The sequence below is a fragment of the Poeciliopsis prolifica genome, unplaced genomic scaffold, assembly GCF_027474105.1.
Source record: "Poeciliopsis prolifica strain line A6 unplaced genomic scaffold, Auburn_PproV2 SCAFFOLD076, whole genome shotgun sequence".
Taxonomy (NCBI): Eukaryota; Metazoa; Chordata; class Actinopteri; order Cyprinodontiformes; family Poeciliidae; genus Poeciliopsis; species Poeciliopsis prolifica.
This window is the reverse complement of record NW_026562451.1, coordinates 851,674-869,714: the sequence shown is the minus strand read 5'-3', so window position 1 is coordinate 869,714 and position 18,041 is coordinate 851,674. Positions and strand designations below refer to the sequence as shown.

At 37.6% G+C, this 18,041-nt stretch overlaps 1 protein-coding gene across 1 annotated transcript in view; it reads right to left on the bottom strand.

The window, feature by feature from the left end:
• Nucleotides 1-15,538, bottom strand: part of akap12b (A kinase (PRKA) anchor protein 12b) — a 41,634-nt gene extending 26,096 nt beyond the window's left edge. Inside the window, exon 1 of the mRNA XM_055021453.1 lies at nt 14,991-15,538. Within this exon, the coding sequence (XP_054877428.1) occupies nt 14,991-15,122 (132 nt within the window). The 5' untranslated portion in view covers nt 15,123-15,538. The remainder of the gene's footprint in view (nt 1-14,990) is intronic.
• Nucleotides 15,539-18,041: the final 2,503 nt, after the last annotated feature.

Genomic DNA, 18,041 nt, shown 5'->3' with positions numbered 1-18,041 from the left:
AGAGCAGACAAAAGGAGAATGAGAGCGCTGGAGGGAGTGTCCAGGAAAACTGGGAGAGAGGGGAGATAACAGGAAAGTAGAGGACGACTGAAGGGAGGAGGGGGCAGATGGAAGAAAAGAAAAAGAAGAACCAAAAAAGAGAAAACAAATTACAAAACTTTTTACTCTTTTGGTTGGCTTTTTTTTTTAATCTATGCAGAAAAAACCTGCATGGGTTCACTTTTCCTTCCACTGCAGAGAACTGATCTAGAAACTCTTGTTTATTTCCATCTGTTTCCCTGGAAAACAGTAGAAGATGCCACTGATGGGATAATACTTTTACACTGTAGGGGGGCCAGCGGAGGAAGAGTTCATTCACAAATGTCATCAGAACAAAGTGAATTTCACCAATGCAAACATTTAAAAACTGATGCATCTAGATTTGATCTGAAAACGGGAAGCAAACGTGGCTGATCAACTGAACTCCTGCAAAGTATTACAAATGTGTTACTATTCCATAAAAGTTTTACTCTCATCTCATGAAGATATTTTTCTATCTTTCATTGACAAAAACAGTTTAGTAACTAGTTAGTAATGAGAATCAACTTTGGCTTTGTGGTCTTAATTTCTAGTGCCAATATCTAATTGCACTTAAAATAGAACAAAACTCACATACAAAAGCTTTTCAGTATGATTTAGGAGATTGTTAGAGGTCAATAATATTGATGAAAAAGTACCAGCTATAAGTGAAATAATCTGCCAGTGGAAAAAGACATTTTAGCTTGTAATACGGGAAAAATATCTTGTTCCAGTGGCAGATCATTTTACGTAGAACCGCTTGCAGCAGTGCTTGTCTGGAATTCAGTATTCTCCACCCAGGTGAGTTTGCATCACCTGTAGAGGAAGTTTGTGTGACTCACTTCTGGAGGTTGTCAAACAATTCACTATTAAGTTAAATAACTGTGCTCTGAGTCGGACTGTGCCTGTATTTTTCAGCTTCTACTCTTCATGTAGCAAGAGACTGTCTTTGTCTAAGATTAGGATTTTTTTTTTCCTCTGTTCATCTCTAGTTCTATTGCAGCCACTGTCTGTTCAATATCATGGATCTCATCATTACCCACTACTTTTTCAAGCACTCAGCAGCACATATGGCTTGGTAAGCAGCTGCATGTGTGCTCCTGCCTCTTAAACCCCACAGTTATGTCTTGGGGCTTTCTTGGCAAACCAACACCGTCTACATCTCATCTATCCGGTCGTCCGCCCCCCCTCTCTCTCTTCATGGCTCTTCACCTCTGGTTGCCCCAAGTCCATTATCCCTGACCCCAACATTCACTACATACCAAAGATCAAAGCCTGACAAGACCCCCGAAGAACACTCTCACTGTTTCCACAACCCATTAACTCTGCTCAGGTGCAGAGTACCTGCACAGCTGAACGAGTGTGTGCACAACGTCTGGCACGTTGACGTTATCAGAAAATCTGAAGGAGTCTACAATCGTCTTCAAAACATTTTAAAACCATTTACATTTTGGCATTGTTCATGTTGCTGCTGTCAGAGACTTTTCCCATGTCTATAGATAAGATTACAGTTTGAACAAATCAACATGCTTCTTGTTATACTTTGCATAGCAGATGTGCCACTGAAGCCCAGGCGGCTTTGGGAAAATGACAAGAAACAACAACTGATTTAAAATGGAGATGCAAGGTTTTCACCCAAAAGGGATGAAATGTTGGGTATAAAATTTTATAATAATGCCATTTGTATAAATAGCGTGATCAATTCCTCTGTAAGATTCAGGTTTAAATGAATAGTTTTTGTACTTAATTTTGATTAATATGAAGAAGCCCAGTCAGACTCCTAGTAACAAAGGGTTTAATTGCTTTAATACCAATAATTATGTTTCCATTTATTGAGAATGGTATTAATCATTTTCAACGTGAATGTTTTTAAAATTTTGTAGATATATGGATAAAATTACTGTTACTTTTAAGAAATATATATTTCCTATCAAAAAGAAACTTTGAAGAAATTTAACCCTATAATTCTGGACTTAATTATGATAAAGTAACTGTTCATCCATGTCATGATAAACAGTTATGTTGGAAAAATGGATAAAAAGCACCATTTGGATATTGTGACATGAGGTCTAGCTTTATCAAACATGAGGTTAAATCATATTTAGTATGAAAAATTATTTTGAGGAGACGACCGGATTTTTAAAGTGGTTTATGGTATGATTTTTTTTTTTTTTATGACAAAATCAGGAAACCTCACAGTTGTGCCTCCATGTATCAACTGTGTGTGTTTCTGTGACGGCTATTCTTAAGGAGAAATACTCCAGGGATCAACAGTACTGGAAGTAATCGCAAATTAAAAACAGCTTTAAAATTTTTACACATGGAAATAAATCTCATGATTGGCGTGTCGAAGTTGTCCATGGAACAGTTTTATTATATTTTTAGCAGACCGACTAATGGGCATTTGAGTTTTATTGATGACAACAGATCAAGTAGATGCACTGAAGTAAAAGGAGTCTGGACGTTCAATAAGAGAGAAGTAAAAGTGTTCAATTCCGAAACAAGCTCATCTATTCATTAATTGACGTACATTAATGCTTCATCATTTATTTACCTTAAACTACAAATTAAAAACCAGTAAAGCTGCAGGCACAAACTGGGAGCAAATGAGTGGCACACAAATATTGAATTACGGTAATTTATTCCTAGAGACTCACTGAGATACTAAATGGTAACTGGAATCAGTTACAATTTTTACTTTTTTTGTCAGAAACTCAAAAATGTTATGTTTTTTTTCAACCAGTGAACGCACCACAGCAAAGAAAAACACATTTCCTGTGGATGTTGTACCAATTTTTAATATCAGTTAGGTGTTGAAAGACAAAGTCAGAGGAAGAACCCTGAGAGTGAAGAATTTCATTGGATAACAGGAGGAAGTTTGATCTCTATTAGCTTTAAATTTCTTATCAAACACACTTGATTTTGAAATATTTGGCAGCCTTTGTAATGCTTAGTTTATCATGACGAAAACATATTATTTGGTTACTTTGTAACATGTAGAACACCAGTGTACTGGGTTGCACAAATTTAACAATACGATTATTATTTGGAAAGCAAGCAGCAGTCTTTATATTTTACTATTTTTTTCAATACTCCACAATGTATGAGAGAAGGAAACTTTCCATGTTTATCCAAAACAAGCTCCCCCCAACAATCACAAAGTTTGTGCTTAAAATAAGTGACGCTGCATAAATAAAGAGCTAAATGCCATTTAAACTGTAAGAATTTATTAGAAAAGAGTGAGCAAGAAATGCAATAAATTTAACACACAGTTCTGTAATCTCAGAACTGCAAGCCAAACAAGTCTCTCTGTGTGACTGTCAGCTGTATTTAATTTCCGGTTGACGAATTGACGAATAAAAAAAATGAGTGGGACAAAATTAAATCACAGAGTTAAATTAGTGTTGCTCTGGTTGCTTCGGTGAAGCAGAAAGACCAAACTGAGCACACATCAAACCGGTGAGTGACAATAAAGCTGTCCACTCTCACACCTGTTGCCATTTTAGGACGAACCGTTCGACCTACATCAGTACATCACTAAACCTTTAACCCCTTGTTCCTTTACCTCCCACAATCTGTCTGTTTTTCCTCGGCCTGCACAGCCTTCATCTGTGCGGCTGCTACACTTGAACAGCAAACAGACCCAAACAACTGCAACAAACAAACAGCAGCGGTGCAGCAAAGACCCCCCAGGACAAGATCGCAATCAGGCCACTCTGGCAAGGCTTTGACCCCCAGGGGCCAGCCTCTCTAACTGGGTTGAAAAAACAAACCCCAGCTCTCTTCTGACCCTCCTGTCAAGAATCTCTAAATATTTCAAAGCTCTGATAAGCATCTAGACTCGAGAGCCACATACGGGAGAGGACGACAGCAGCGCCGATTGTTTCTAGAAAGGACACAGAAACCATAAACATGGTTTTAATTAGTGAGACACTTAAATCAGACTTTGTTGTTTTATGGCTTTGGGCTTTAAATTATTGGTCTATTAATATGTGTGCTTTATTCAAGTTTTGGGAAAAAAAAACAAACATTCAGTGTCAAATATCTAACCTCGGGACCTCTTGGTTTTTGACTGAACCTGGAAGGATGGGTTCAGGATAAAGCATTTTTTCAGAAAGGCAGCACATAAGTCTTGAATAGTAAATTGCACCAATATTTAAAAGGATGAGCATAAAAATGCCTAAAATATGCAAATCTTGCAGTAGACATCTTTAGTATTTACAGCAAAAGTATCCACATCTCTTGACGTGTTCTACAATATGTCATGTTACAACCATAATTTTTTTTGTGTATATTATTGATATTTTACGTGATAAATCAATACAAAGTTGTGCAAAATCACAAACATCTAAACGTTGACATTTCTGGCAATTCTTCTTTGTAAAACTCAGTCAAATTGGCCAGACTGAATGAGGCGTGTCCGTCAAGTTTCAAGTTGTGAGAGCAATTCTCAAATCAAAAAGTTATAAACATAAACATGCTGAATGTTTAGGGTCATTGTGCTGCTGGAAGATGAACCTCTTCCCCAAATCTTCTGCAGCCTGTAGAATCGTCAAGATTACGATGATACTTCCATCACTATACTGTTGTGGTTCATCGTGACCCAAAGTGATTTACACCTTAGTCAGGTTTATCAGAGTAAACAGGACTGAAAAAAAAGAAAAGAACTTTCATTTTAATACTTATTTTGTTGCTCTGTCACATAAATCTTCTAAAACTAGATTGAAATTTGTATTTAATTGAGAGAAAAAGCTTTGATGGCTGGGAAGACATTTAAAGTACGGTAATGTGATCATCCTGTGCAGCTGTAACTACAACAAAACGTCTATGATAACTCGCAGCTGAACATCTTTAGATTGGAAAAGCTTTATCTCTGGTACCTTACAGTCTGTAATATTTCTATGTGATGGACTTGTCCGGTTTCAAAACGTTATTATTTTCCTAGCAACATTCTTTTGCAGAACATACTGCTTCATGCTGACCACATTTTTATCTGTCACCTGACTAAAAAAACTCCAAATAAAATGAAAGCCACGCCTTGATCATTATGCTAATTCTTTTTAAAACAGTAGGTCAAAACAAAATAAGAAACTAGCATCTTATTGTCTTGTAGTGCAATCAGCCCCTTTCTGCTGTCCCTCTGTTGTTTAGTTAAGCTGCGCTATTTAGTGGCTGTTTTAAATTTAAAAAGTTTCAAGTGTCAGTTATATTTTGCTTAAACCAAAAAACATTTCTCATTCTTGGAGCTGCATCATCACAACAGAGCTTGAAATCCCAACTTGAGATTCTAAATCCACTATGCATATAATAAAAAAGCAAAATATTTAGATTCTTAATTCAAGTTTCTTCCAGTAATGGTGGTTCTGACTTCAAGATGCTGTTTTCAGTAGAAAACACAGAGCTAGAAGACTGTTTTATGTCAGCCTGTACACAATCTGTAGAAACTGTTAGGAGTATTTGTAATTTTTTTTTTCCTGGAGATGAGAGCAAAAGCAGTGAAATTCCTGACTCATCCCACCCAACTCCCCTGCGGAAGTCTGTGGAGAGCAGCTTAATAATTTGAAGCCCAAGTGGAACGTCACATAAAAACGTTCACCTCTTGCTGCTCGAGGTGGAACACTGTGAAATTTGGGATGTTTTTGATTATTTACAGATGTTGCTGTTGCTCCCATCATTCAACCCCAAACATAGTTTTGCACCAAAATCTCACACTGACTGTGAGCCATGATTTATCAAACTATGCTGCAACAGAAACAACCATCCCAGTGTTTGAATGCATGCTATGGGAAACCGTAAATACAACAAACTATGTTAGTATACAGTGCATATATGAAAGAGGGCTAACAACTGAGCTGTGGGGTACACCAGAATTAATTTATCAAAACAATAATCTCTTATCACATATGACAACACACTGTTTATGATCACAAGATCACAATACACTCTCTTGCTCTCATTTACATTTTGATGTGCACTTTGAGTCTCTTGGAAAGCAGAAAAGTTTAAAGTTGTCTCACCAGGTGCTGCGCAGATATCTTTATATTCTGTTTGAGTTATATTTTTAAAGTTGTCCAGTTGTCTCTATTTCCTATTATATATTTTTGTCTATTTGTTTGGTGAATCCACCATTTTTATTTTGTAGTCCAAGTTCAGCCACATGTGGATAAGTCAAAATATTTGGTTGTTGAGTGTATTAACCCTCATCATTCATTATGATACAGAAATAGCCGAACTTGTAAGAATGGAGCAGAGTGTGAAATGCCTCATCCGCATTAAAACAAATGTCACCAATACAAGTTGCTCTTCAAACTGGTCAAAGCTCATCGTGGGAAAAAAAATGGTTTCATTTTATCTCACTAAAATATTATGGTTTTAAGTCTCAATAAAACATTTAGCATTATCTGTTTAATAATGAGGATGAAAACCTAATTTCTACAAAACTCTGGGAAATGCATGTAAAACATTTACATGCCAAATGAGGTGTTCCGGATTTTAAAACTCAATTTAAGAAAAGATCAAGAAAAGATCACGCTCCCTCTCTAACTCCAAATGAACATAATAATAGCCGGCAGCCATGTTGTAACAACAGCCATGACGTAAATACATTCAGAGTTGAACTCCAGTGCACCAGCTGCACCATAAAAACACGACTCCATGTTTGTCCTTGAAATGCTCCGACTCGCATAAAGACACGCAGTTACCAAAAACACACACCCACACACACAGTGACTTCATCTCTCAGTGTGTTCTCGACATGAAGCATCAGGACCAAAGCTGATGAAAAATGGATGAACAAAACTGAGCGGCTGAGAGGAAGGCTGCAAGAGGCCTGAAAGAGTGCCACAAAAAGATGGAGTGAAGAGGGGGACGCGATCTTTCCCCATGAAAACCCTCCATCAATTCAGGATAATCCTCCTTTAAGAAGGCATCAAAGGCTTTGCAACAAAAAAAGCAATGATTATTTGTTTGAATGCATGGAAAAGATTAGGTTTCATTAAGATATTTAGTTGTTACGTATATATCTCTGTTACTTCTATTCTAAACTCATTGAAGTCTTGCTGATTATAAATTACATACTAGGCCTTTTCAGAACAGTTTATTTTGCACAAAGATTGTATGGAGTGCAAAATAATAATAATCTAATGTTGAGTATTTACAGTAGAAAGCAAACAGTGTGATCTCAGTTCAGAGAATCAAGAAGCTTTCAATAGAGAGCTCAGCTAACAGCAACTCCAGACAGACAGCTAGCAAATCTCCTTCTAGTAAAGAAAAAAATAAACAAAACATTCTTCGAAATAGATTTGGTGTCTTTCAGGTCATGATTGAAATTTTGTAAAGAACAAAATGTAGTAAGTGCACATCAAGTCCTGATCATTGGATGTAAAGCTGCAGAAAAATTCTCAAAGAAGTGAGAGGCAGGAAAGAAAGAGGAGGAGGAAAAATGTTTTCATTTGCAAGAAATTAGACTGTAAAATGCTTGGTAAAGATTGAAGACACTTATTTATTTTGTCTCTTTTCCACTCAACCACTGTACCTTCATTTAACTTTACTTGTGTAATGGGTCAAAACTGTTTTTTAACAACAATTTAAGAGACATCATGTGCATAAACCAGTATTAACTTTCAAAATGTAAAGCATACATATTGTTTTTGCTAAACTGTACCATTGAATAGTATTTAAAATATAAATCTTAACATCTCTTTTTGGTATCTAAAAGAACAGAGCAGTTCATTAACATTTCTGAAAGATAGTGGCCCTTCAGGTTTTATCCTTTACAAAATAGGAATTTCTCAGTAAAAGTTAAAGAGTACTCATCACTGAAAGCTTATTTTTCTCCTCAAGGCTCAATTCTCGGCCCATTACTAGTTTTTACATTTTTTCCTGAAATGAGTTTTAAAAAACTCTGTTTCATGCAGGCAGACATTGTAATCTTCTGAAGAAAAGCCTCATGCAACTTTATTGGGAGACACTGCTTTTTTTGTTAGCGGTGAGAATATAAAAAAGTTTAAGCTTTTAAATTGAATACAAGACATTATTGTAAACTGTGGTCATGCAATTCAAATTAAAGTTAAGTTAAAGCAGGTCACAAAATGTGTTTACGACCTTTTATGTAGAGATCATCTCAGGGGAGGATGAAGTTTTAATCTTATTAAAATGTTCATACTTTTTTATGCTGAAAAACAGAATGAACAGAACACACACTGGCGTGTTCGAATGCACTTTCGTGCTTTATGTTAAGTGAATTTGTGTCATAAACTTTACATTGTAGCTTAAACTACAGTCCATTGCAAAGGTATTTAAACATCATGAATTTTTCTACAATTTTTTCATATTACAACAATTTAGTTAATTATATTTCACATGAATTGTGCCGGTTTATTTGTGGCCTGAATTGCTCTGTATTCAGCTCCATCCATCTTCCTGTCAACTCTGGCCAGTTTCCCTGATCCTGCTGAAGAAAAGCATCTTCACAGCATGATGCTGCCACCACCGTGTTGCAGTGATGTGCAGTTTGCGTTTTAAGATTTTCTTTCTATAATGCTTTTCATTTGACAAATATCCACTGTTATGTTCTGGTTCACAATAGGCATATATCAGGGCTGGACAATAAATCAATAACAATACGTACGGCAATTGACATGTGATCAATATCAATAGATAAGACATATGATGGAATATTCTTTTTTTTTCTTACTTTATTTATTCTACTTTGAAAATTGCAAGATTGTAACATCAAAATTGTTCATGTTTGTAGTTATTCTTTTCTAACATTTTTTTATAATGTGATATTTGTCATTGTGCCAAAAATTCTTTATGTATGTTAATGTTATTTGTTTGAAATAAAGTTTTTAAAATGTGAATTTTTCTTTTTCTTGAATTCTGATCCAGAACCACAAGGCATTCTGGGAGATGTAGGCAGAGGAAAGGCTGCAGCTGCTCAACTTCTCACAGCAACTTAAGCTAGGTGCTCTTTGCTTACCTAGCAGCAACCTGTTGAGTAACAGCCAAGGCCGCTTTATGTTTCACCACTTTGTCTCATAAGTGCTTCAAAATAAAATAAAACAAAACGAGGAGTAAAAACTGTGGACAAACCGGCATACATTCACTTTTTTCAATTAACTATAAAACATATAATACAGAAATGTATCATAATAAATGGTAAATTCTCAAAAAAACATTACTACATTTGATTTTAATGACTTTGCACAGTATTATGAGTCCATTATTGAGAGAATTGACTTAAACTTGGCCTTGCTGTAAATTTGGATGTTTAATTAAGCTTGGCTAACATCCTGGGAACTCACGTTCACTTCATGGCAAAATGAAGCAGCAAAGAAGCGCTGTTATGCAATAACTTCCAAGTCATTGTTGTATTTAGTGTTGACCTGCGGATTCATTATCAGAGATGAGTGTCGGGCAGAGGGCAGCGGACGGGAACAAAAGACCTTTGGGGTTTTTTCGTATCCTCAGAAAGACTGGCTGTTTTTACAGTGAATCTGAAAGCAGAAAAAAAGGAAGCTCTCCTTAATACAGACTGATTTGCCACTTCCTGTTTCTCTTAAAGCACAGCTAGGAAAAAAAAAACTGTCTTGATTAGCAAGATTAGCTGAATTAAAAACAGTCATCTTGTGGTACTGCAGCTGTAGGACGGACGGACTGTTATTTACGTTAAATTCAGTTAACGCCTGATTATGTTATTATGCTGTTATTCAACTTTAGAAAGTTTTTGGTGGACATTAACGTTGCTGCTGTGGACTTTTACTTTGGCAATCCACATGCTAGAATCAAATAAGCCGGATTTTATTTTGTTTTTCATGACTCTGCATTTTAGATTAATTAATTGCTGCCCCTCTTTTATACGTTCCACGTCACTGAAGTAGTAATCTCCGTCATCAGGCTTTTAACTTTAATTCGTCTAATTTGGTTAGATAAAATTAGTTAAACTCTCAGAACCCACAAAGGGCAGCTGGTTTATGCAGCTGAAGTGAACCGTCTTTCAGCTTTCAGGATGAGTTTCAGGTTTTCAGTTTCAGTTTGGAGGCTGACAGATGTGAAAACTTGCGTTTTTGTGCTAAAGTTGCAAATTATCTTCAAGGCAATTTCATATTTCTTACTTCACACTTACTGTTGACCCTGAAGAAATAAAAGTCTTCTCTTCAGAGTTTCTATTTTTACTGTCCTGCTGTTTGATTGTGGCATTGCTGGTATTAATTTGGTGTCACATGGATATTATAGTAATTTCTTGACAGAGTTCTCTAGCTTTAAACTTTAGAAATACATTTTTTAGCATTTTTTCACAATCAATAAACATGGTACCAAAATGCATTGTAGGAATTATTAAAGGTACCAATAGTTGTGGCACTGGTGATTTTGTGAAATTTGTGTAGTGAAATTACCAACAAGAGTAGGATGTGCTGTGTAGGATGAACTTTGTGGATTTTAAAGCAATGATTGTGCTGCGTTTTAAAAGAATAAACGACCACAGCTGGTGACTGAAGTAAGTCTGCAGGACTTTTAAATCCTTTTTGCTTCAGAGATCACTGATGAGTTTTGTTTGTGGGCCATGTGAAAGTAGGACCCATTCCTTCACTGTCAACACCTACGCTCTCCGCGGCACCGGGTCCGCTCCTTCTTTCTCTACCTGAGCCCATTTTAACTCAACCTCTGTCATCGGAGTCCTTTTAAAATCAGGCAGGAGGGAGAACAGAGGGAACAATCGGCTGATTCATCTGGCTTTGTGTCACGCTGACGCCTCCCCTCCCCCCCCTAACTTTCTCTCTCTCTCTTTCTCCAACTTTTTTTTCCTCTCGATCTCCCTTGGATGTACTCGCCCCCCCTCTCCCTTCGCCCACCCAAAACGCTGCTCCCCATCCAGGCCCGTCGTCAATGAATCTTCTGTCTCGATCCCCTCCTGCCTCCCCCCCTCTTTCTCTCTCTGCTAAACAGGATAATCAGAGCCAGGGCAGCATCTGATCAGCCGCAGCTCATTATACAGGAACGTAAAAGCTTTAATCAGCACACATTGCTTTACATAACAGGGTGTTGGATCATTGGAGTCACCTTTCTTTGCCGTTGTGATGACTGAATGCAAATTAAGTGATACAAAATAATGCAAATAAAAAATAAAATATCTCAGTAAATATGTTTATCCGAGTTTACTCAGTGTAGAGCTAAAATTAAATGAAGGAGTTTGCTATTATCTAAAATGATCACGTAGTTAATATGAAATAAAATTACTGACCCCTGAGGAACTAGTCCTGAACCAATTATAGTTTAAACTGGTTCTCAGTTTAAACAGTAAATCATCTTCTGAAGGCCTAAATGTGTTGACATGATTAGCTGATTAGGTTTTGTGTGAACAAGAAGATGAACAGGTGTTCCCAATAGAGGAGCTGATGAGTTTTTAAATCATCTTCTGAGCATCTTAGATGTCAGGATCATGGCTCCCTTCTGTCCAACTAGAAACTTTCCAGGTTTGCACAGTCAAAAAAAAAAAAAAAAAAAAAGACGGCAGTGAATTATAGTGTCTTGTGAGGACATTGGGACACAGCTTCCACAAAAATGATCATTAATAATCATAACCTGCACACAGACTGTACGTTTAGATCATTGCATGATTTATCATTAACTGGGGGGGAAATCAAATAATTGTGATAAGAATATGTCATCTTATTGTAAGCAGAAGTTCGTCTTAGCGACCACAGAGTCTAATAATCTCGATTAGACGACTTTATACACTGACCCTGTTTTGAGTTTCTATTTTCTCCTTGACCTGTTTGCTGCGCTCTCATCGTTATGATGCTTGGTTGCTCCATAAAATGTTCTCCACCAAACATATTGGGACTTCATAGAAGGTAAGGTCATTTTTTTACACATTTTCTGCAGCAAGGCAGCTCAAAGTGCTTTACATGAATTAGAATAAAATATGACAAACCAAAGGAAAAAGCAAATGACCAAAAAGAAAGTAAAAGGTACTAAGTTTGTTCTCATTCCTGCTCTGGGTTGAGTGAACAGATGGATTTACACACACAGGTGGACACATTGAATTATAATTAAGTGATGTCTGCAGGAGATCAGTTATACTGGTTTTTATTTAGGAGTGTCAGAGAAAAAGGGAACTGTGAAAAAAAAAAGTCAGTTTTCTTTCCACTCGATTCTATGTTCTACTTTGCGTTCCCAAAAATGTTGCTAAAATACATTAAAGTTTGTGTTTCAACCCTATAAAATATGTCAAAAACATGCATGAATACTTTTGGAAGGCACTGTACAGATTTTTTTTTTCATTTATATGTCATAAAGATCACAATTATCCAGTGTTGAGGGGTAAAAGAGCATTTTTTATTAAAACCCATTGGAGCTCGAACGCCTACTGTGATTTATTTTGACAGCATCTGTGAGGTTGAGAAGATGGTAAAGCACGAGGAAGGCGTGTCCCGGTGATGGAGAGACACACACACACGCACACACACACATTTCTAAAATTCCTCTGCGGAGTGAGGAGGATATTTATCGTCTGCGTATCAAGCTTGGGAGCTTCGACCGCATCAACCAAGAACGCGTTATCACCTTCCAAGCTCAGCCTACTTGCCCTCTCTCAAGTCCCAAAACACACCACAACATGGAGCTGTACGTGAATGAATCATGTTGTCTGAGCAGGTCAATGTTTAAGCTTTAAAATGTCTGATAGATGCATTTCAAAGTGGAGATCTGGCTTAGTGTAATGCTGCACAGCTCTGCTCCCTCCCTCCTCTTTGAGATGGTGAAAAAATAAAAGACGTGACGCAACAGCCAAGGTCATGGTTCCCTTCTGCCCAACCAGCAACTTTCCAGGTTTGCACAGTCAAAAAAAAGACAGCAGCGAATTATAAAGTGTCTAGACAAAGGCCCGGAGGGACTGAAACATTAATTAGATATGGTAATTCTGAAACTGTGCAACAGCAGGAGCCATAAATGCACCTGTTCCAGCCCTTCAAGGGTACAAGCGCGCTTTTTCTGAGGTTATGTAACTCTGGACACTGGATCATGTTAAACTTCTTACTCTACTGGGTTGTAAAGCTACGCGGATGTTTGAACAAAGTAACATGAACCGATATTTTTCTAAAATATCGCTTTCGTTCCTGCGCTTAGATCAAACAACACAAGTGTTGTCGTTGAGACAAACGAGCCGCAACATGTTTGCTTTGGTCTGCATCACGTTCTTTAGCTGGAATCAAAAAGAAAAGCAGATTTAGAGCCCTGGTGACGTCACGATACGTTACGTTGTGCCAAAATTCCTGTGAAAAATGATGTGAAGACGGTGATGGCAGTTGCAGGAAGCACAAACTATACCACACAGATTACATGGAAACAACTCCCAAGACGTTATGTCAGGAGGAAATGTGGGCAAAACAAGAGTCTCCCTGGAAAGGAAACAAGTGTGAACAGATGAAGCTGTGATAAAAATCTGCAGGGACGTTAAGCTCCCAGCTTTGTTGGTTTTACCGTCCAGGAGGTCTTTCAGGAGAAGATGTGACCTGCTGACCTTTCGCACATTAAAATGTCAGTAAATCCAGCAGGTTATACGGAGCATGTATGAGATAGGTGGTGAAACACACACACACACACTTAAGAAGGTTTTCTGTATATTAACATAAAAGGGCAGCAAAAACACAACAAACAACAGTTTTGATGATTTGAGGTTTATGGGTGAAGTTTAGTTAATTGGTACTTTAGTCTCCCTGTCTCATCTGTCCAATATTTGGCTAAAGAAATGACCTGCCCAGAGAGGTTAAATCATGGTTTCCTCTTTTAGTGAGGAAGTCATCTCCAGGGGAAAATACTTGATTTAATTTAGAGGAGGAGTTGAAACAATTGCTTGATAAGTGGTCTAGCATTCTAGTCAGCAGCTATTTTCAAATTGATTTTCTCTTTAGGTTCTGCATTAAGTAAAAACTCCAGTCTTCCTCAGCAGGGTCAACATTTGGTGCTCCTTTTTGTGCATCCATCCATTTTCTATTCCTATGTAAGCCTTTGCAGTTTCTGGTGTCTTTGATTCTGATATTTAACTAGTTTTCACAAATAGACCATAAAATAAAGTCTCCACATGATTCCAACTATTAAAAACATAGAAAACCGAAAAAGATGTGGTTAAAATGCCACTGTAAAATGAACAGACACTTAATGTACGTTTAAAGTTGATGATCAAAACTAACACTTGTCAGATACTGATTATAGGTGGTGATATGCACCATTGTTTAGTTATTTAATCTTTTTTTTATTTAAATATTTTTCTATTTTTTCTTCTTTCTGTATTTATAATGTTGGTAAATATGATCTATTCCTTTATTTAGAAAGTTTTAGATGTTGACTTAAATCAAATAAATTATTATCATCAATAATAATTATAATAATTATTATTATCCTGCTATAAAATCTCTTTTGTATTCATTTCACTCTCCATGCTTTTTTCCTCAAAGGATAATTGACTTCAATTGTCCACATCATGTGTTTTTGTCTGCACTAAAATACTTTTTATCAGCCGTTTATGTTTTAAATATTGGAGACTAAACAGACGGGATGAGTCCGCTTTACATTTATAAGCAAAAAGCAGTGCAAAGTCACCTCCGAGTCCGTTTCATCTCGTCGCTTCTTTACGTTTCCAAACATGTAAAAGCCCGCAGGCTGCCGGGCGCCTGAGGCTCTGTAACCTGCCTGGCTTCGTATCTGAAGCGGTCTTGGCTGCATGCTGGCGTTTTATTACTGCGGGACTGCGGACAAGTCGACCCATTACTCAGCAAAAAAAAAAACAGGCGCACATGGAGCGCTGCGGAACATTGCGGGAGGTTGTTGGGACGCCGAATATGTTTGCAAACATGAGACCCGGAACGTTCATCTCTCCGCCTGCTGCAAAGGGCTGTCAGAGATGCTGCAATGGGGTCGGAAACGAGCTTTACCTTCCCGTCCAGGACGCCGCTTCCCTCCTGACGCACCTTCACCTCTGCGCTCAGCTCCCCGCCGGAGGCTGAGGCTGACGCATCCTCCTCCTGGACCTTCCCGTCCCGCTGCGATGAGCCCTGCGCTCCCATGGCGATCTGTCGACACGACGTGCACTCCGCTCGCCTTTGATCAACTGAGCCACCAGAGGAAGAAGAAGAAGAAGAAGAAAAACAAAAAACTATTGCCCCCACTGCGAATATCCAACGCGTCCGAATGAGAGCTGTAAGGTGTAGCTCCGCCCCGCCTCGGCCTGGATCCGGAGTGATGAAGGACCACCAAACTCCTGTTTCTTGTCTTTCTGTCTTTCTTAGGACATTCCCACCTCCTGCAACTCACTGCGTCCCGTTCAGCTCCCGAAAAGGTGCTGATGGAGGAACAAACAGAGGAGAGAGAATGAAATAAAGAAATAACTCAGCGCTTTGGGAAATTAAATGCTACAAACAAAATTAGAGCCCATCTGAGAGATGATCCTGGAAGTTCTTGCAAACACCGAGCACCTGGGAGGACATGCTGAGAATTAGATCACTGCAAAACAGATCAAACTGCAAAACATATCAAACTGCAAAACAGATCAAACTTGAAGCATATTTTGAGGACAGGGTGGAAGAGGAGGTTTTTGAACCTACATGCCAACACAGAAAAATGACACATTAAATCTATAGTCCCTTGGTATTTACTTACCTCCTTCCTTCTGTGTATAAATAATCAGAATAAATGTTCTCAAAGAGATTTATTAGAGAAGATAAATCAAGAGAAGGCATCATGAAGACCCAGGAACATAGCAGACATTTCAAACAGAGTCAGCTTACAAAACATTCATTAAAGCAGTGTTTATTCCATCATCTGAACACTGAATTTACTAAGACGTGTTCATCATAATTCGGTCTCTTGATTTGTAAACCATGTGGAGAAATAGCCATAAACTTGCCGTTTTAAATGTGGTTCAACGACATACTAGCATGGTGGACTAAATAGAAAAAGCACCACAACTTCCAGTGTAATTTTACCAGTGTAATATTTTTCTTGCATTTGAATAAAATCCCAATAAAATCCACTCAAGTTCTGCTGCTCAGAAAGATCATTCATGGATAAAAACTGTCTTCGTAAAACAAGACAGAGAACTATTATAAAGAGCTAACACATTGTAGAAGTAATAAAGTTATGCTTATTCTCTCTGGTGCTTCCTAAATACACATTTTCACTGTGGCTCTATGTCATATTTTTGTATTTCTTCACAACTCGTGATGCGTCAGCAAGATTTACTGCTCCTCTAATTTGGCTTGTAACGGCAGGTTACACTCGTTGATTTACAGGTGACTGTATAAGTGTGGGTGTGTGGAGTATCTCTGGCTTCCTGGTGTTCAGGTTTTCAGTGTTAATTGCAGGTTTAATGGAAGACAAATAACAGTCTGAGCTCCTTCAAAACGCAAACATCGCATAGCATTAGTCTGAGAAAATCAATACCAGAACATTATGAACCAGCAGAAGGAAACACGATGAAGCAATAGAACATCTTTAAAACTTTTAAGCGTCAGGCGACCCAATGTTAGAATAAAAATGTAACTGAAACTAATCTGAACAATTAGTGTGAATTTAAATATGCATAATGTTACAAACTTCATTTACACACTAATATACATGTATCTGCAGTATTAACAGGGTTAGCATCACCCACTCACAAGAGCTTAATTAAATTTAATGCAATGTTTAGTCAAATTGAGCCTCTGTGATCTTCTAAGAGAGATCACATGAAGACATACATAAAGAAAGATAGTTAATGGAGTTTAAAGAGTTAACTTGTTGGGTCCACAGGAAAGAGAAAGTTGGAAATAAAATTCAACTGACGTGATGCTTAACGACATGTTATTCATTAGCCACCCATGTGCTGTAATGATCTGTAAACAACACTACAAGATAAAAATTTACTTGGACTTTAAAGTTTTAGGATAAAGAATGAAAAAAACAAATTAGTATTGAAAATAATTTATCAGTCATTCTGTTTTTCTCCCCACGCATTTTGGTGACAGGTTGACATTTCTTCATCTTGTGATTGTCTTTCCATAGGCGGGTGAATGAAGTGAAATAATTTCAGCACAGAATCCCTTGGGATTCCCTGAGTCTCGATCTGCTGCCCTGCAACTCGACCCTGGATAAGTAATAGACAGCAGATAGATGGATCATAAACTCAAACATGGAGTCTGCTCAGCGTTACTTTGAACTGGGTTTGATGAGACGATAGCTGGGTTTTCCAGTAAAAACCCTCCAGTGGTGTTTGGTAGAAACAAAAGATGAGCACCGGATGTCCAGTTGTAAGAATAGTGAAGGATCAGTGATGCTGTGGGCCAGTCTGTCTTCTGAAAGCCCTGGAATTTTGTTACAGGATTTTTGCTGTTTTCTTTAAACACCATCAATGCTTAAAGGAAACAAAGTGGATGGCTGGATAGTAATGCACCTTCAAGATTGATTTTCAGAAATCATGCTACTGTAGCTAAATAATTTAGGTTTTTAGTGTCTTTACCAGGGACGCAAACAGAAACTAAGTTAAGTGGCTGCTCAGGGCCTCCACACCACTAGGAGGCCCAGGGGGAACACCAAGTTTTATATGTTTAAAATGACACTGAATAACACAAACTAAATCCTATTACACATGGAAAAACTATATGCACTAATTATTGGTTAATATCATCCTGCAGTTGGCTGCTGCCACTGTTGGGAAATAAAAAATCAAACTTGTTAACCGTAAATTTAGTGTTCATCAAGAATTGTTACTTATAAAAAGTAAAAACAAACAAAAAAAAAAACACTTAAATACTACTCTACATTTTCAAATCTACATTTTCTTAGTTTGTCACTCCAGTAAGGTGAAAATCAAGTTATAGTAAGACTGGTATGACGTAATCACAAATTATGCTAATGTTAGCAGCTATGCCATGGAATAACAAACCATCCAGTGTTGACATGTTGATATGTGGGGCCCCAAATGAACATCTGTTTAGGGGCCCATAAAG